Source organism: Danio aesculapii, chromosome 3 (assembly GCF_903798145.1).
Source record: "Danio aesculapii chromosome 3, fDanAes4.1, whole genome shotgun sequence".
NCBI classification, from domain to species: domain Eukaryota; kingdom Metazoa; phylum Chordata; class Actinopteri; order Cypriniformes; family Danionidae; genus Danio; species Danio aesculapii.
Window position 1 is genome coordinate 18,901,568 of NC_079437.1, and position 21,301 is coordinate 18,922,868.

Genomic DNA, 21,301 nt, shown 5'->3' on the forward strand with positions numbered 1-21,301 from the left:
TAAAAACAGCACGCATTTTTTCCTAATTAAAATACAGCGAGCGTAAACGAAGGGAAATGAGGAGACGTGTTAATAAGTGTGAAAATATTTGCATACATATACGTGCATGCATGCATATTTGACATCAAGCTAATAAGTTAAATAATAAGTCCAAAAGCGATCAGCTAAAAGATAAAAGCAGCTCAGTGAGTCGTCTGCATACGCGTTTTTGTTACTAGAGAGAGAGAGAGAGAGAGAGAGAGAGAGAGAGAGAGAGAGAGAGAGAGAGAGAGGTGCTGATGGGGGGAGTTGGCAAGCTCTCGTGCCCCCCTCATCTCTGCGTGCACGACTCTCTCCTCCGCAGTGCACTGCTGGACAGCGCTGAGCGCGGAGAACAGGACAGTAGGCTACAGGACAGTAGCGCGCATCAGCGAGGGCACGCGCTTCCGTACAGTCCTAAAGTCCCAAACAGCAGCCGCGCACGAGAGCAGCACCCTCATGGAGCTAATATGAACTGTCCGACGGCTGAGCTTCACTTCACGACCCACACTGACACATTTACAGTTTGAGAGGGAAGGCAAGGCACGCGTCAGACATGGACAGCTCGCTGTGGATCGTGATTTGTGCAGCGGTAAGTGTTCGCTTTAGTTTGAGATGAGCGCAAGTGCGCGCCGCTGGATTTCTCTCAATATGCAGGTTAATTGGCATCAGGTGAACTGCGTGATGCGCATTCGACTGAACTTGTTTTCGGATTGTGCTAGTGATGACTAATCTCAGTTGGCCGGCTTCTGGAGAACAGGTGTCGGCTACTCGTACAGATTTAAAATGAATGGACATGCAATAGTGCATTTGAGAAATTTTAGGAAAAAACAGGCTACTGTATGTGCGCCCAACGGTAACCAAACTTTCATGGCAAGTTGCTTTAGATGAAATTTGAGTTTCTCTAATTTGACTGACTTCATTTATTTCAGTTGACACATTATAGCTCATTTTAAAAGGCTAATGTGAGCCTTTTGGAGTTTTAGTTCATGCATGTGTGTGTGTGTTTAAACAGGTTTAAAAATAAATTCTCCAAAATAGTTTTTGCACTGATGCCATGAAAGAACTGCTTTTGGTTCCCATAGAACCTTTCAGTGAACAGTTCTTTTGATAATATACATTTTCCACGGAAAATAACATTTTTGAGGACAGGAAAGATTAAATCATTGTTAAAAGTTCTTCATGGAAGCATCAATGCTGTAAAGAACCTTGGATTTTAAGAGTCCAGTTTATTGTAAAGATCTGAATAGGGATGAGCATTTCTAAAGGTATCCCTGCAGCTGACTTCACTGGACTGATTTGCTGAAGTGCATCTAAAATATGTGAGAATTTGTGTTTGCAAGCAACAACAGAAAGTATGTGACCTCATTAACTTGTTATTCAACTTTTGTGGTTACTTAAACATGGGAAAAATAGCTGAACTGTATTTACTTAGTAGTAAGCCTCCACATTGTAGCCTACCTTTGCATGTATAGACCAAACCTGCTAGGCTACAACGTGCAGAGTTCATCACATAACAGAAATAACCCGAATTGCCATTATGCAGTGCAATTACTGTTACTACTGTATATCATAACATCACAGATCATTAAATTTTCAGAATATCATTGAATTTCTGAATGAATAAAGTGAGACTGTGCATGCATACTACAAACACCTCTGGTATTTTTGGTGTGAGCTTACCATAGTACATTTTTTTGAAAGGGATATGCCTAATGCTCAACTCAAAGTGCGCAAGCATGCGACCCTCGGGGTCCCCTACCGAGTGCCCTACGTGACCCTCACCACCTCCAGTCTCGTGTAACACGGCCCAGATCAATTTAAACATGCACACGCTCTTGACTAAACACAATTACACCGTGACCTCTTTCCAGTGATCTGATTTGCAAAATGGCAAACGGAGCCGGCAATTGAGTTTGATCCAGGTGCAGAGAGCCAGTGAAGGATCTCCTCCGACACATGAGCTCCGGTTGGAGTGTGATCTTACAGCCGTGTGAAGCCACTGCGCTCATTTAAGAGATCTGATGAAGACAAAAATGGCTTAATAGGTGGTGAAAAAAGTGGTTTGGATAGGCTTGATGTTTCATGGTTTGAATGTCAGAAGTTGCAACAGTCTTTTGAATGGGGAAAAATATTCTGGGTGGGTCTTGATTTGTCCAGAGGTAACTGATTTGGGGTTTGGTTATTGGTCAGTGTCATGTGACTGGCAGGCTGATCCCGCCCCCGTGACACTAAACATGTCATCAGAGAAGAAATGTTGTGGTAAAAGAGAGAGGAAGTTATTTTGATTAAAGATCACATGAATTAAAAACTGATATAATATTCAGCTTACACTTTAATTTTGGCACCAATTCACACTAACTCACTATTAACTATTACCTTTGCCTAATTATACAACTTTTGTCTTATTAATATTTAGTAAGGTGCTGTTAAAGGGATAGTTCATCAGAGAAGAAATGTGGTAAGAGAAAGAGGAGGTTATTTTAATTAATGAATTAAAAACTTTTACAATATACAGGTCACACTTTAGTTTTGTCCTCAATTCACACTGACTAACTATTATCTTTGCCTAAGTGTCCATTTTCTTTGCTTATTAATAGGTATTAAGATGCTGTTGAAGGGGTAGTTGATCCAAAAATAAAAATTACCTCATCATTTACTCTCACTCATGTCGTTTTAAACCTTAAGAGTTCTTTTTTTTCTGTTAAACACAAAAGATGATATTTGTGTTGAACAGAAATAAGCAACTTAAATAGGTTTTGAACAACTTAAGGATGAAAAAAAAATATTTTTGTGTGAATTGTCCCTATAAATTGAGGTATGGGGTAGGATTAAGGCATCTTAAGCCAATATTTGTAGTAATATCCTACTAATAAGCAAGTCATGATAGTGAGAATTGGTCCTCAAACATAAGTTTCATCAATATTTATTACAATTTCTGCACAATAAAGAAACTTACATAGGCTTTGAACATATGAAGGGTGTGTAAATTCATTTTTTGGGTGAACCATCGCTTTAAGTTGAGGTATGGGGTAGGATTAAGGCATCTGAAAGTCAATATTCTTGTATTGTCATGATAATGAGAATTGGTCTCCAAACATAAGTGTCATCAATATTTAGTAAAGTTTCATAAATTAATTTTGAGAGGAGCATGTGATATAATTGAGCACGACTGGCTCATCTGTTATTAGTAAAAATCCAATCAGAGTGATTCCAGCTTACAATAAATGGATCGTTTTTTCCCTACTACTCTATCTTCATTTTGGAAGACTCCCCCCCCCTTCCACCCCATCTCCTCGTTTTCCTTCCTTTTCTAAGGGGAGCTCTCAAGACCTACCTGGTTTCGGATCCCCTTATATGCTTATTGATCGGACGGCAGCCTTGGGCTCAAGTATCTCTGAGCTCAGGGTTCTCTCCCGGGACAGCATGCCAAACCTACTATTAACGTCAAGCATAAGTGGGAACTCTTGAATTGCAATTTATGCAGAATAAAGAAATTTACATTGGTTTTGAACAAGTTAAGGTTAAGTAAATTCATTTTTAGGTGAACTATTCCTTTAAGTTGAGGTATAAGGGTCGGATTAGGGCATCTGAAAGCCAATATTCTGCTAATAAGCAAGTAGTCAATAGTGAGAATTGGTCCCCAATCATAAGTGTCATCAATATTTATCACAATTTCTGCAGAGTAAATAAACTTACATAGGTTTTGAACAACTGAAGGGAGCATAAATTCATTTTTGGGTGAACTATCACTTAAAGTTGAGGTATGGGGTAGGATTAAGACATCTGTAAGCCAATATAGTAATACCCTGCTAATAAACAAGTCGTCGATAGTTAGAATTGGTCCCCAATCATGTGTCATCAACATTGATTACAATTTCTGCACAATAAAGAAACTTACATAGGTTTTGAAGTGAAGGCTTTTGAAGGTTGACAATGTTTTTGAAGTGAAGTGAGCATAAATTAACTTTTGTGTGAACTATCCCTTTAAGTTGAGGTATGGAGTAGGATTAAGGCATCTGAAGTGAAATATTTTAGTAATATCCTTCTAATAAGCAAGTAGTTGATAGTGAAAACTGGTCCCCAAACATAAGTGTCACCAATATTATTTACAATTTTGCAGAATAAAGAAACTTAAATAAGTTTTGAACAAATAAAGGGTGCTTAAATAAATTTTTGGGTGAACTATCCCTTTAAATCAAGGTGGGGTCGGAATAGGGCATCTGAAAGGCAATATTCTAGTAATATCCTGCTAATAAGCAAGTCGTCGATACTGAAAATTGGTCCCCAAACATAAATGTCACCAATATTTATTAAAATTTTTGCAGAATGCCATAAATGTAGAACTTTAAACCAATATTTCGAGCCGGCGCATAGCAGTGCTTTATGGGCAGGTGCGGATTGCTGAATTGCACAGTAATGAGGCACTTTCTAAACGCATTTACCAGGCTATAATATTTAAATAACTGCAAAACCCAAAGACTTACATATGTGCTTTCCACTTCGAGGACATTCCCGGACTTGACCGCTTGGAGATTAGTCAGATTTAGCAGATTAATTAGCCACCCCCAAAACTAAACCCCAGACACTTATAGACACATAGCCTTTGCTCAGATGTTGTTAAGCGTTGGGCTTGCTCCATACCGAGGAGTCCATTAAAGCCTGCCAAGTTAACTCATCGGCACGCTTACTCAAGCGAATGCAAATTGAAGAGAAAAAAGAAAGGCAAGACAGCCAGGGTTTGTCGAAGAGAGAAGAGAGAGAGAGAGTAAATGAGGGGGGTAGTTGGCTGCTGTACTGGTGCATCTGTTTCTGAATGAATGAACGAGAGAGAGGATGCGGAGGAAGAGAAGAGTCTTAAAGGGCAAAGAGAGTGCATGAGAGAGAGAGGTAGACAAGATTAGGAAAGAGAGGTGAAGTTGTCGGTAAGATATGTAGAGGTTTAGAGGGGCTTTCACTTTTTGATTTGATTGTGGGGAGTCTATGGTGACAACCTGTTGTGATTGTACAGAATGTAATTAATACAGCTTTGTAATACACTATGGTTCCTATTAAAAGATGTTTGTGTGTGTGTAAGAAAGAGTGAGTGAGTGAGAAAGAGAGAGAGTATGCTAATTCATTAATGAATGCAAAGACAAAAATGTTGAGAGTTTAATTGCACTGTGTGTGTGTGTTCATGCTTATGTGTGAGTGTGTTTTTGAAATGCTCTGGAATGCACAGGTTAATGAATGAATCTTTGTTTTTTTACACAGCTTTATTAGAGAGAAATGCTTTTACAAGGCCCACTTAATCCTCAATAGAGAATAACAGTAGGGTTCCAGGAGTAAAAATGCCATTCATTTACGTCGAAGAGAAATAGATTTGAAAGATATTGCATAAATCCAAAATAAAACGAAGCTATCACAAGCTCAGAGGTTGTCAAAATACGAAGCATGTTGCTACAGCTCAATTGCAAATAAGTGTAAATTCAGTTTCAGTTGTTTGATAGCTGGACAAGTTCACTCTAACTACTTAAAAAAATAGCAAAATAGACTCATTCTGAAAACGTAGCCCTATATACGTTTCTGGAGATCACGAATTATGTAGCCAGACATACGTATGGCTGCATTTTGTTTTTAAAATGAATGCTATGGGGCGGTATGACACCATACCTTTTTGCGCTTACCTCCGTATGGATGGCTTTCCCACTGTTACGAGTTTGTCCAGTTAGCTCGCACGTCGGTGGACTCGAGACACAGAGAGGTGATGATGACGACGATGATGAGGTTCGAGTCCGGCGAAGAATGGTTCCAGAAAGTGGGTAAGACAAAAACAGAAGCCAAAAAATAAAATAAACAGGGTGTAAACAGAGTGAGAATGTGGTAAAACGTGGTAAAAATCAGGTGATGGCTTTTCTCTTTCTGGATTGCTTTTTAAATTTGTCGGTTGGGTTTAGGCAAGGGGGTGGGTGGGTCCATCAATGCTTTTTAAAATACTATTGGTTGGGTTTAGGGAAGGAGGACGGTGGGTCAGTCAATCGGTCAGTCAGTCATTTAGTCAGTCAACAGCGGCATCTGGTGGATTTAAGGGAGAAGAGCAGGCATGAATGGCACTCGCTAGAGAAATCTGAGATGTGAAAAAGCGTACACAACGACTTCTGGTGGATTCGCGAAAACAAAGACTGCAAAAAAAAAAAAAAAACCTCCTGGGATGTATTTGGCACTCTCCAGCAATGTTTATATAGGTACGTTTTCAGAATGAGCCTGGGTTGGAAAATAGGAGCCTTTTAAATAGGTCATGATTTTTAAATAAAAATTGATATGGCTATTTTTACAGTGTCTAATATGCTGATTTAGAGTTCAGTCATACTTTCTTACCCTTTCGAATGACTTTTTTTTGTTCAAAATAGGTGTAAAATGGTCATGGCATGATAATTGGTAAACCTTCTGTGACAGTATAGAGTATTGTGTTTTTGTGAATTGTGGGGACATTCCATTGTTCTTATACTGAAGAAACTATATTTTCTAATCACCACAAAACTGTTCATATAAAAAAAAAAATTCTGCATGACTTATAAGGTCTCCGATAAGTGGGGACATGGGTAACATTCTCATAAGTCACTTTCTCTTTGTCATACCTGTGTCACACCCCTGTCATTATATAAATTTCAGTCCGGATTTCACACACCCACGCACGCACACACACACACTAGTAGAAGTAATGAATATCTCTGTAGCCAGTTACATGCAGTGTTGTACATTACAAGTGATAAAGAAGCTTAAAAATGATGCAGAGACAGAACAAAGTACATTATTTGGAATATGTATGAGATATATAATATATTACCATTCTCAAATTAATAAAATTGACAATAAATAAGAAATAAATGACAAAAAACTGATTTCATGTTTGATAATTATAACAACTGCAATAATAATATAATAAAAAGTCTACATTATTTAAATAGGACACATGAATTTACATTTTTTGAATTTCATTCATGAATTTAACCCTTTCTTATAATGTGTGTATGGTGTATACATATTTTATAACAAGTTTAGATGTCAATTCATCATTTTATGTCACTTAAATGAAAAAAATAATTAATGTTTCAAATTGGGGGGGGGGGGGGGGGGGGGGATATTTCTCTAGTTGTGATGTTTTTGGGGCAGAACAGAAGGGAGTGTGTTTCATCCTCTGTTTGTGTCACACTGTTTACATATTCTCTTTACTTTAAAAGTCCAGGATTTTTTATGTCTGTCTTTTTCTATTTCTAGGTCATGATCACTGCAATATATTGCACTGTAAAAAAAAAAAAATTGACTCAACTTAAAATTGTGATGCTACAAACACAGGTCTGTGTAGGTCTACAGCCCGGAGAATACAACCAGCCTCTGCAGAAGCTAAGCGGGGATCACATGAGCTCTAATGTGCTCCTATTGGCTGTGGCGCAGTTGAAGGATTCTCAAATTTGTCGCATCGCTCAGCATGCCCACCTGGTGGCCAACGGTCACTGTTGCTTGCATAGACAGAGGTTATTGGAAGTCGCTCACTCTCTGATAAAAAACGGTCGCTTGTCGCTTTGCCGCTGCGAGTCACTTGTAGTGTGAATGAGGCTTAAGGTAACTTGCTGCAGAGTGTTTTTTAAAAAATTGATTGAACTTAATTGATTCAAGTGCAGTACTTGGGTTATAACTTGAGTAAACTCAAAAAAGCTGTGCAGCCAGTTGCACTACAATCTTAAGTTAAGTCAACTTTTTTGTTTACGGTGTGTATATTGCTCATATCTACTGTAGTTCATTCATTCATTCATTCATTCATTCATTCATTCATTCATTCATTCATTTTCCTTCGTTTTAGTCCCTGTTTTGCTACAGTAGAATGAACCACTAACTATTCCAGCATATGTTGATGCCCTTTCAGCCACAACCCAGTACCCAGTAAAATATCTAGATCAGATCAAGTTTTTTTAAAAGACTCTCTGAGTGAACGGTTCATGGCAACACTTTATTAAAGAACTGTAAGAATTCCTATGGAGACAATAAATGAGAAATACGCTTCCGCATCCGAAGCCCATGTAGCCAATCACTATTTCCCTCTTTACACATAAAACAAACCACACATCAGCTCTGAACACAATACATGATCGGACTGAACCTATGGAGAGAGGCCGAGTGAAGCAGCGTAGTAGTAAATTAACTCACTAATGAGCCTCTAAGTCCTCTTTAACACACCACACACACACACATCTGTCGACTCAGACAGAACAAGCCCATAAACACCTCTTGCAGTGCCTGTGTGCAGATGTTTATGACCCCTTGGGTTATTGACAATGCTCAACAAACAAACCAGGACCCATGAAAGAGGAAGCGCTTAAGGGAAGGGTAGGGCGAATAAGTGTCTTGGGTAGAAAGAATCTGTAGACTGTGATCTGCGAGACCTCCATGTGTAAAGTTATGTGTAATCGGACCCGTGACGATACGAGAGAAACAGCTGGACATGCAGCAGACATATGTACGACTCCGAGTTCTCGTCTCATCTTGCTCAACCCCACCCCAGCTTTTGGACACACAAAAGCAAACGCAGTCAGTATGCTGTCATGCAGCTGTTACCAAAATCAAGTCCCCATATTAAGGAGTTTATAAGTAAAATAAATAAATGAGTTGCAGGTAAAATCCAAGTGGGCAACACGGTTGTTCAGTGGTTAGCACTGTCGCCTCACAGCAAGAAGATCGCTGGTTTGAGTCCCGGCTGGGCCAGTTGGCATTTCTGTGTGGAGTTTGCATGTTCTCCTCGTGTTCTCCCCAGTTTCCCCCTTGTGCTACTGTTTCCCCCATAGTCCAAAGACATGTGCTATTGGGGAATTGGGTAATCAAAATTGGCCATAGTGTGTGTGAATTAGAGTGTATGGTTGTTTCCCAGTATTGGGTTGCGACTGGAAGGGCATCCAATGCACAAAACATATGCCGGAATAGTTGGTGGTTCATTCCACTGTGGTGACCCCTGATAAATAAGGGACTAAACCGAAGGAAAACGAATGAATGAATAAAACTGTTGTAATGACACAATACGGAACGAGGCTGGTGGTGTTAGTGCTAACGAATGTCACCTGTGTGGACCACCAGTCTCGAGTCTCACGGAGGAGCTCTGGAAATTTAAAGGAGAGACAGCATTGGATAACGATAAAGGACTAGGCCTGGACACTATATGTTTGTTTTGCTTTCAGTTTGGCTGTAATCGCCGCGAGGGATTGTTGCTGCTCGTTTGTTTTATATTTAGTTATTTATTAAAATTACTTCTAATTAGTTCTCCGCCTCCTTTCTGATTGCCAGGGAGCCTTTAAATCTCATTACAATGACATTATACTTTGTGTTTTATTAGTTTGGCATTAAAGGGGCTTCATGCACAATTAATAAAGTTTTTTTATTAAAAATAATTTTTATTTGTGACATCGGTGGCCGTTAAGTGAACTGCAGCCTGCAAATATTGCTTGTCGTCATACTGCCACACACATAATGTTTAATGCTGGGTTCACACTACACGGAGAACACTGGATCACTCACTGAACACTGCATCACAGGATGGTTTTTCCCTCGCTTAAATTTTTTGCTTGAGTTCAATTATTTGAACTTGCACTGTATAATTCAGAAGAATTCTGCATGTTTGCAAATGCCTCTACGTGTGCATTTACATTTAATTTCTATATAAATTATTCACGTAAGAGCGTAAGAGATTCACAATAATAGCATTTCAACTGTCAATGTGACGATTCACAGTGAAACTTTTGAAAAAGTGAAATATGTGACTATACAAATCGGTAGAGATGTTAAAAGAATAATGATAGCAGGGACCATTGTGCTTACTGGAAACTCACTTAACATGCACAATAGCGGTGATTAAGGAAAATACTTTAAAGTGAAGGCACGTGCCGATGTTGATAGTGATATTGAGGAAGCTCAATCCTAATCCAAAATCTCAGGAGTGCTGGCCTATGAAAGCCAATAACTTCATGTAGCCTATTTAAATTTTAAGGTAGGCTATAGCCTATATTTTCAGTGCATGCATTAACTGCTTGTTCAAATACACATAATATACTTATTTGTCTTATTTGTGTTTAATTCGATGGATTAAACATGGACATGGCCAATTTTCATAAAATAGTCTATTTATTTAATTTAAAAATATGTTATATTTATTTAGCCTATTTAGGATATTAAATTATATTTTATTTATTTATTTAAACTATATATTAAATTAAATTACAATATGTATTTTACCATTCATTTTGGCTTTAAGTTTATTGATAGCTAATCAAAGAACATTTAACTGAGCTCTGTGAAAAGTTTTGTATGTAGGCCTACAGTCAAAAATGTAATATTAGAGCTATGGCTGTGGCGACAATACTGTATCTAAATTGAAACAATTTCTCTTATCAGAAAACAATAAACACAATTATTCCAGGCGCAGAATTATATTTGATTTTAGCAAATATGAACAAAACATGGAGCAAACACCTCCACCTTCCACGGAGAAATAGCCACCCGTGGGTGTCGAGTCCTTCGCCTTCAAAGCTGGCCACTATACTTAGAATGAAGCACGGCTGCCCCCTACTTGTAATGTATTTCCTGAGTCAGAGAGTTTCCCTAAATGTGCCGCGGCTAATCGCAGTCAGTCATGGCATTCTGTTCCCTGAGACGCGCATTTCTAAAGGTCACATCTGTATGTTTGATGTAGCTGATTTAATATGGTTTATCTCACTTGTAAAAACTGACAGAGTTAATACTGATTATGCAGTGTTTGGCTGTATATATCTGGCTATATATTTTTTTTTATTACAAGTTGTTCTCACATTGGAAATAAATAAAGTGATTAATACATGAAAATTGGACACATGACATAATTGCAGTTTTCACTGTTGCTCTCTACTTTTTTTTATATATAAAACAGTGACTAACGGAGTGACTAAACTGTCAATTTCGTTTTCTTCTCATAAAGTCATAGAAACATTATTGTAGATTGATTTTTTTCCTATTTCTACAAATGGGACTGTAAGAATAGTACTGGACTCTAAATAGCATGAGCAAATCGTTTAAAAAATTTCAAAAACAAAGTAAAATCACAGATGCAACTTAGAAGAATTTCCATCCTGTTAGCTGTGTCTTATTTTAGAGGCTGCATCCTCCGAAGGATGCATTTGAAGTGCACTGCGTCATTGCGGCGCAACGAAGGCTGTCTCATTTTAAAACAATTCGAAGGCTCCTTAAAATGCAGCCTCAAAACGCATCCTTCGTTTTCCAGGTAATGAAGGGCACAACCGGTGGATCCTTCATGGCTCGAACATCCCAAGATTCATTGCGCGCTGATAACGGCAGGATGTTTTAATAAGAAAACTCCAGATTAAATTAGGTTTATTTTACTTGGATATTTAAATACATGTTAAAAAGACAAAAACAGTATGACATTGTCACGGATTGGCCAGGCTCTTCCACCAATTCCACACAGCTCCCATCATCACCTGAGTATTAGTCACGCACAGCTGCACCCTATCACCTTAGCACTATATAAGCACACACCTCACATCACTCCTTGTCCGGGCTCGTTAATACGAAGCGGACCCATAGTGGATACTCTCCAAAGTATTCACTATCATAATCTTGCCATTTGAAACTTACCTGAACTCTGTTTGTTTCCAATCGGTCCCATGTTCCCAGCGTCCTGTCAACGGTGTGTGTGTCGTCTGTTTGTCTCCCCCGCAAGTCACCTGGTGTGTGCATTCGGTCTTCCTCTTCGCCTATTATCCATCCTGCTAAGGAGAAGGACAGTAATATCAACCCGGACTCCATTCACGTTCCCCTTGTTATCCTTCTGTTGCTCTGCTGTTTTAATAAACATTCATACCCATTAACTCACCCTGTTTGTCCGTCTGCTTCCCTAACAGACATGTCTTACTAAAGAGTGATTTATAGATCGTTTACATTTTTGTGTACATGTATGGATCAAAGGAAATATATTTCCAGCTTCTGTAAACCTTGCTTTGCCTTTAGATCGCTTAAAGTTTTAAAATCACTTTGGGAAAAAAAAGTCATTACAAATTATATTACTGCTTATTAAAGGCAGCTGTTACGGTTGACTGTAAACAAAATCTGTCCTCTGTAGGCTAGATCGTCTCATTTCAAAATGCTCGGTTCGGCTTGTGTGGACTTGGAGGGATTCACCTTTGAAGTCTGCATCCTTCAGAGGATGCAGCCTCTGAAATGAGACACAACTGTTATTAGAGCGGCTGATTGTAGTATTGGTAACCTAGCAACCAACAGCAACAAGGCAAACATAATAGAGACAGCTGATCACATGCTGGTCACATGGGTGTAATGTTCGCTAAGTCAGAGTTTTTTCAGCAAATGCGTTTCCATCTCCTGTAATAAACCTGTTTTTACACAAGTCCCAAACCACCTCAAGCAAGCATAAATATATTATTATTTTTATTCAAAATTTTAATCACTCATTTTTTTATACGATACTTTAAAATGCACATTAACACTGTGATGGAAACCCAGATTGCATTTTCAGTTAGCAAAAACAGCTAGCATTTTCAGGCTAAACGAATGAAACGTTTATCATCTTTACTGGGAAAACGACCATAAAAAGTTCACAATAGCAACAAAACAAATGTATTGGTGAAACAATTGAGTGCGAAATGATCCACAAAATCTTTGAACAGACTTTGTACTTGAGGTGCTCCGGGCTGAATTAATTGCGGCAATTAATGGAGAATGCAGCAGCATTTGAAGAATATCAATATGACTATATTGCCTCGCAAACACTTTAATTAAAGCATTACCATCCGAATATCTGGGGAGAGGGGGGGGGGGTATGCGTGATTGGACACCAGGCATGTGCGGACCTCTAGAGAGATGGAAGAGTAATGTGACTTGTTTCTGTGTGCAGCTGGGGCTGGTGTCGGGCTCGAAGCTGGAGCTAGCTGTGGAAGAGGAGTGTGAATCGGGCAGCTTCACCCACAGCGGCGAGTGCTGTATGCAGTGTCCTCCAGGAGAGGGAGTGATCAAGGAGTGTGGAGCCACCCAGACTGAGTGCACTCAGTGTTTAGACAGTGAGTACCACTTCTCTCATTTACACAAGTACTCACACACTTATAGCTGAAGTCAAAATTATTAGCCCTCCTGTGTAATTTGCATTATTTTTCAAATATATTTTTAAAACATAACAGTTTTAATAACTAATATACTATACTAAATAATATACTAATAACTCATTTATTTTGTGCTTGCTGTGATGGCACTGCATAATGTTTTACAAGTTATTTTGCGAGATACTAGCAATTTAAAGGCTTAACTACAGTGTAAAATATGTCAATTAACAGTTTCCGTATTTTGTGTTTTACATTTATTTACGGCTGTGAATTGCATTATGGGATGTTGATTTCTGCTCGGTAGACTTTTTATGTTGAAAATTCAACTCTACAGTTTAACAAAGTGACTTTATTGACATTTTAGTAGTTTTAAATAATATAATGTAAAAGAAATAATACATAGTAGGGCTGCATATTGGAAAAAACGGACATTGCAATGTTTTGTTTTTCTGCAATAAATACTGCGATATGAATATAATTTCACTAGACGATTTTTATAGCTCAATTTGGAAAGAATTTAGAATTTTATATTTATTGGAATGATTATGTTGGATAAATAATTTGCATCAATTAAACATATAGCATTTTACGGTTTTCTGGAACTGTATTTAGGTACAAAGATTAAATAATCAAATGTAAAAAAAAAATCCTTCATAGTCTTTGTTGTATGTATGTGTGTGTATATATATATATATATATATATATATATATATATATATATATATATATATATATATATATATATATATATATATATATATATATATAAACAATGAATCTTTGTTACAATAGTTTAAATACAGTTTAAATCTCAGGTTACAGGCCTTAAAAGTCATAGGCCTTAAAAACAAATCAAACAAGCTAACGAAAAGCTTTCTCTCTTTTGAGGTGAAGCTTCACAATGTGGTTCCTGGTCAACTATAATCCCACTCAAATTTCCTAATGGATGAATAAGCTATAACTGAACTTAAACTGACATTGCCAAGTCACTATTAAGGCTTTGCACTTTGCGATATCGATGTTGAAACGATATATTGTACAGCCCTAATATATAGAGAAATAAGTTAATATATCACTTCAAACTGTTACAAATGTTCATAAAAGTCACTTTGTCAAACTTTTTGAGGTTAAAAGTTGTTGGAAGAAAGCTCTTATTAAAAAAATAATAATACAAGAAAAACTGTAAAATACCCTTGTTCTGTTAAACATCACTTGTGAAATATCTGACAACGAATACAAGTTTAACACAAGGGCTAATTATTTTGTCTTCAACTGTATAATCATATTTGTATTTTTTTATGCATTTGATTTTTGCAATTATGCATTTGGGGTGGCGCAGTGGATAGCACTATCGCCTCACAGCAAGGAGGTTGCTGGTTTGAGCCCCGGTTGAGTCAGTTGGCATTTCTGTGTGGAGTCTGCATGTTCTCCCTGTGTTGGCGTGGGTTTTCTCCAGGTGCTCCAGTCCCCCACAATCCAAAGACATGTTATTTAGGTGAATGGAATAAGCTAATGGGTGTTTCCCAGTATTGGGTTGCGTCTGAAGGGGCATCCGCTGCATAAAACACATGCTGGATAATGATGAATAAAGGGACTAAGCCGAAAAGAAAATGAATGAATGGTTTGATTTACTTATGTATTAGTATGAGTATATTAGTAGAATTAGTATTATTAGTGTTTAACCTTGATATACTATATTAGCGTCATTCTGTGCCACCATAACTGAAGTTTTCTTTTTAAATGTTTTTGATTTTGCAAAAAAAAAAAAAAAAAAAAGAATTGTAAAGAAAGACAAACGTGTATAGTAATGAAGCCAAAATATTAAATGACATGGATGTACAGGACATTTACTGAGTAATCCACTATTTTTAATGACTTTTCACCTTAGATTTGTGGAAAATGTCTTATAAAAACACAATAGCAAATACTGTAAACATTTCTTTACAAAAAGTTTAAGTTTAATAACTTTATTAATCCCACCAGGGGCAATTAAATTAGGGCAGTAGCATTTCATGATACAACAAACACATAAAGAGACAAATCACTTACAAACAATATTAAAAAACACAACCCAGCATGCTTCATAATAACTTCATAAATATTACTAAAAACTTAGAAAGGACCCATATATTAAAAATTTCAAACTTGCTAAAATGTAAGGTTGTAAAGCCTTATTGTCTCAGGAACAAAATTTATATCTGTTAGAAGAGCAATTGATACTTCCAAACCTTCTTCCACAGGGCAACAGAACAAAAAAAGGCTTCAGAGGATGGGAATCATCTCCTATCGCACTTTGAGCTTTCCTTAGCATTTGCTGTTCATGTAACTCTGCTAGACTCCACAGAGGCAAACCAATAATCTTGGATCAAGTCTTGACTAAGTTTTGAAGGCGATTTTTGTCTCTAATGGAAAGTGAGGAGAACCAGCATAAAAAGGAAAAGCTTAATATACTCTCAATATAGGTAGCATAAAAAGTTTTCAGTATATTTTTTTCTCCACAGAAAGAGTTCAGTCGCAGTTTAGAGTTCTGTTGGAACTTTAATGTGGTATCAAAGATTGTGTCAAGGTACTTATAGTTGAAGTCAGAATTATTAGCCCCCCTGTTAATTAAGAGATTTTTTCAACACATTTCTAAACATAATATTTTTAACAAGTCATTTCTAATAACTGATTTCTTTTATCTTTGCAATGATGACAGTAAATAATTTTTACTAGATATTTTTAAAGGCTTAACTAGGTTAATTAGGTTAAATAAGAAGGTTAGGGTAATTAGGAAAGTTATTGTATAACGATGGTTTGTTCTGTAGAGTATAAGCCTTAAAATGGCTTTTAAATAATTAAAAACTGCTTTTATTCCTGTCGAAATAAGTCAAATAAGACTTTTCTCCAGAAGAAAAATTTTTTTCAGACATACTGTGAAAATTTCCTTGCTGTTAAACATAATTTGGGAAATATTTAAAAAAGAAAATAAATTCAAAGGGGGCTAATAATTCTGACTTCAACTGAATATATTACAAACTCGATTAATGTAACCATGTAGCAGAAAACTGAATATTTTACTATAGATTTTTCACACGGCAGGTTTTTACGTCCTTCATACATGTTGAGAGATTGAGCTGAACGACTTAGAAAAGGGAAATATTTAAAAAAGAGAAATAAATTAAAAGGGGGGCTAATAATTCTGAATTCAACAGTATATTCCTGTACCCTTTCATCTTGTTTTCTGTTAAAATACAATTCATTCATTCATTTTCCTTCAGCTTAGTCTCTTTATTCATCAGGGGTCACCACAGTAAAATGTACCGCCATTTTATCCAACATATCTTTTATGCTGCAGATGCCCTTCCAGCTGCAACCCAATACTGGGAAACATCCATATACACTCATTCACACACATACACTACGGACAATTTAGTTTATTCAATTCACCTATAGCACATGTCTTTGGACTGTGGGGGAAACCGGAGCACCCGGAGGAAAACCTAGCCAACATGGGGAGAACATGCAAACTCCACACAGAAATGCCAACTGACCCAGCCAGGACTGAAACCAGCGACCTTCTTGCTGTGAGGTGACAGTGCTAACCACTGAGCCAAAATGTGGCCTGTTCACAGAAATCACTTTAATGTTTGTAAAAGAATACATGTTTCACATTGAGGGCTAAAGGTATATTCATGTATGATTTTATATATGATAAATGTCATATATTCTTGATCATCTGTACACATGCATGAACAAACATCCACAATGCTTCCTTTTACTCACATAAATTTATTAAGGTAATTAGTCTCTCTCAGACGTGCACACGTATGCTTATTAACACATAATTATGTTCTCTCTGACACACAAACACATGCACATATACACTCAAAGAACAGACAGAAAGCTGAAAGTAATTATGCAATTAGCTGGATATGCTATATGAGCTGCTGCTGCTGTGTGTGTGTGTGTGTGTGTGTGTGTGTTTAATGCTTTAATTTAGGCCAAATGTTCAGCTTCGCAGTCTGTGAGGAAAACCAGACTGAGAGTAACTGAGGAAAACAAGACGTGAGAGATGGACACGCATTTAAAAAGACACATAATATGTTGGAGTCGTCCTAATCCTTTAAACTGGAAATCTGGGCGGTCGGTTGCCTCAATATTTTCTAAGATGAAGGTTACGTGAGTTTCACAGAATATATTGGTTATACAGTTCAAAGCAACTTTTATTTCACAGTATTTTCCTATTTATTTATTTTCTTCTTATTTAGCAGTTCAAACATAAACTCCAAGGTCAGTTTTATTAGGAATATAAGAAATGGTTAGTTTTTGGCTAAATAACAATGAATTAACCTAACTAACATAGTTTAGGCATTTAACTGCACTTTAATACTAGTCTCTTGAAAAATAACTAATAAAATAATATATACTGTCATGGCAAAGACAAAGATATTATTTAAAAAAAACTTTTATATTTTAAACAGTGTTGGGAAAGCTAAAAATGTAGTGAGCTAAGCTATTAGCTAAATATTACTATATTTTTATATAATATTACTAAATAATTACTTAAAATGTAGCTTAACTGAACTAAAATCTACCCTCTGGGAAATGTAGCAAGCTAAGCTAAAAGCTACTTGGCAAAAGTAACTTAGCCACATCTAAGCTATTTTTTTATTATAATAAAAAATATTGCAATAATAAAAAATACATCTTAGATATTTTTGCAATAATCTAAAGCAACTTAAATCCAAGTCAAAATCATATCTTAGTGATCAATAAAACGGTCAATGAATCATATGAGGCACAATTTTTCAGTTCAATTATTTACTGCAAATAATATGCTGTACCAAACAGAAACAAATCCAATAAAACTAAATGTTACACATTTAAAATACTATAGTAATGTATAGTAAAGGGAAATATTTAGGAGTAAGCATTATATTGTACTCTTCATTAATGAATTACACTGCATAATGTAGTATCATTAGTAACTATCATTACCTACCATAGTATACTTTAGCTTTTACTACATTAAACTATATATAGACCTCCTCTCCCTCAGTCATCTTTCCATCAAGAAAATTCCTCATCTCAGCTTAATTGGTTGGCAATGTCACCGACCAGAGAGAAAGAGATGGCAGTAATGCACCAAAAAGTTTGTTTTCGACCACCGAAAAACAGAAAGAAGAAGAAATCGTCATTCTCGCCATCTTATGGATTTACTTTCATCAGCTAGACACCGGCCTCACAGCTCTGTGAATGGCGGTGGCGTCACTTATTGATCCGCAGTTGGTAAATGTAGCTTGTGTGGACGCTACTGCGCTACTTGACTAAAAAAATAGTTTCGCTTCAGAAATGCTATTTGATCTATAAAGTAGTGACACTACCGCCACGCTACTGAGGAATGTAGTTAAGCTAGAAGCGTCACTGCTTGTAGCGACGCTACTGCCCAACACTGATTTTAAAATATGCAGAAAAAAGATTCATCACTTGGGAAATATTTGAAAACAATTGCAATTATACAGGCGGGCTAATAATTTAGCTTTTTAAAAAAAACTGTATATTGTTTAAAAGTTTCATTTTTATTTGTTTTTGATGGTGCTTTCACACCTGTATGTCAATTGTTTTGATCCAAAACAGGGATTAAAATGGTTACAATGGTGCACTTTGCTCTTGGTGCAGTTAAACAGCTCTCGTTAATAGTTCAGCATGCTTTCACTTTCGTATTTGACAATAACCGTTAGGAATGACATCCCACCCTACTCATAATTCTAATTCATGTAGCCATATATACATAACCATAATACAATGTGATATGGTTCGTTAGTTCATTGGATCATATTGCTTTCTCACTACAATCGATCTGCTCTAGAGTTTGTTTCAATTGAACCGAGAACATCTCATTCAGGCGATCTCGGACTGATTGTTTTGGCGCATATCCGAGCGTGATTGCTAGATCCACATATGCCAAACGAATTGCTCTAACTGGGAAAATGCACCAGGTTCCAAAACAAAAGTCTAGGCGTGAAAGCACCCTGAGTCTCACAAGTGCTGTATTTATGTGATCCAAAAATACAGTAAAAAAGTAATATTGAAGAATACTCTTTAGTTTTCATCATTTTCTTTTTCTAATAACATAACTCCAGTTTTCAATGTTTCATTATCCTTCCGAAATCATTCTAATATGCTGATTTGATGGTTTATTTAATAATAAAATTTAAAATAAAGTACAATAGTGTGTTTTTCTAAACACTACAAGAATCTTTATTGTAACTTCTGATCAGTGGTGTAAAGTAATAAATTACAAATACTCAAATTACTGTAATTGAGTATATATTTTTTGCAGGAATTGTAACTTACTTTACTTAATTACTTAAACTCTTAATTTACGAAGTGCTGTTTCAGTACTTTTAGTGCTTTTCACTATTTTCCTTCAACCTATAGTAACTACTTTATTTTTATTTTTTGTTGTCTATGGGCATTGGTTAAAGTAGAAAACCCAGGCCTGAGATTCTAGTCCAATCAAATAATAATAACTTTGCAGCATTATGAACAATTTTAAGACATGTTTGAAAAGTGTGCAAGAAGATTTAGACTGCATGTCACTGATGAGATGTTACGTTTACACACACGCGTCCGCAAATTGCATGTAAATGCATAATCTTTTCACAGAATAATACTCACTACTCTTGAGTACTTTTTAAAGGTCTACTTTTTACTCAAACTTTGAGTAATGTTTTCAACAGAGTAAGTAATGGCACTTTTACACGAGGATGATTTTTCATTACTCTTTCTGCCAATGCTTCTGATCAATTTACTGAGTCTTTGCACAGGATAAGTAATCATTTTTAGACCACCAGTAACAAGCATAAAGCATTTATTTGAATTTCTTTCAAATTGTTTTTTTTTAAATCTTCAAAATTGAGAAATTGGGTTTTATTCATTTTAATCTAAAAGAAGATTTTTTCTTCTGGAGAAAGACTTATTTGTTTTATTTTGGCTAGAATAAAAGCAGTTTTAAGTTTTTAAAACATTTAAAACATTTAAAGTCAATATTATTAGCCCCCTTAAGCAATATCTGTTTTGATTGTAGACCGAATAAACTATCATTATATAATGACTTGTCTAATTACCCTAACTTACCTTATTAATCTAGTTAAGCCTTTAAATTGCACCTTTTTAAATTCAGTTTTTATTTACACAAATGAAAATATAAATTTTTTGCAATCAGACAGGAAAATACTTTTAACAGCTATTACCCTGTATATATATCCCCCATCCCCCCACCCCATTATATGCACATCAGGAAACACAGGATAACTGTAGTTTAGAGCAAGCAAGTAAATAAATTACATTAAATTTGACTTTTTCAGACAGTCAAAATGTCCAATTTAGCATGGTTGATCCATAATGATGACAGTTCTAGGTACAGTATTTCCAAAAGTGAATGCAACCAGTGCTTAACAGAAAGATCACGAGGGGGTTTCCACCAACATTTTCTTTGTAGCAGTTGAAGTTTAAATGTCACTTTAAGCTGAATACTAGTATCTTGAATAATATCTAGTAAAACATGATGTACTGTTGTCATGGCAAAGATAAAAGAAAGGAGTTTTTAGACGTTAGCTATTAAAACTATTATGTTTAGCAATGTGTTTTGATATATTTATTCCGTTAAACAGAAGTTGGAGTAAAACATATACAGGTTTGAGTTAATTCAGGAGAGCTAATAATTCAGACTTCAACTGTACATATGTCCACTGATATTTAGAAACTGCATTGGCACATTTGGAAATGACAAGACACTTTTTTCCTCCTTTTGTTGCGTGTGTTTCCTAAAGTGTCTCTATCCTACTTTTCGCTCTCAGTCAGAGAAACCAGCGGCTCACGGCGAGCGCAGAGAAGCACTTAGAGGACGACAGGCCTGAAATAGAGGAGGGCTTATGTTTCAGGATAGGACACTTTACATCAATAACCCAACTGGCTGCTTTTTTGTTTTTTTCATCGTGCATGGGATATAAATAAAGACGGCGAATGTTATATTAGAAAAGCACCTGCATGCATTTTTAGTGTAAGAATACAAGCTTTCTGTTTACTGATATTTTGTGTTCCTTGTGCTTGTCTCTCGTCCCCTGTTTGGTCAAGGACTGACAAAAACACACACACACACACACACACAC

At 36.4% G+C, this 21,301-nt stretch overlaps 1 protein-coding gene across 1 annotated transcript in view; it reads left to right on the forward strand.

The window, feature by feature from the left end:
• The first annotated feature begins 350 nt into the window (after positions 1-350).
• Positions 351-21,301, forward strand: part of ngfra (nerve growth factor receptor a (TNFR superfamily, member 16)) — a 78,522-nt gene continuing 57,571 nt past the window's right edge. The window contains exons 1-2 of the mRNA XM_056453325.1: positions 351-610; positions 12,944-13,106. Of these exons, the coding sequence (XP_056309300.1) occupies positions 575-610; positions 12,944-13,106 (199 nt within the window). The 5' untranslated portion in view covers positions 351-574. The remainder of the gene's footprint in view (positions 611-12,943; positions 13,107-21,301) is intronic.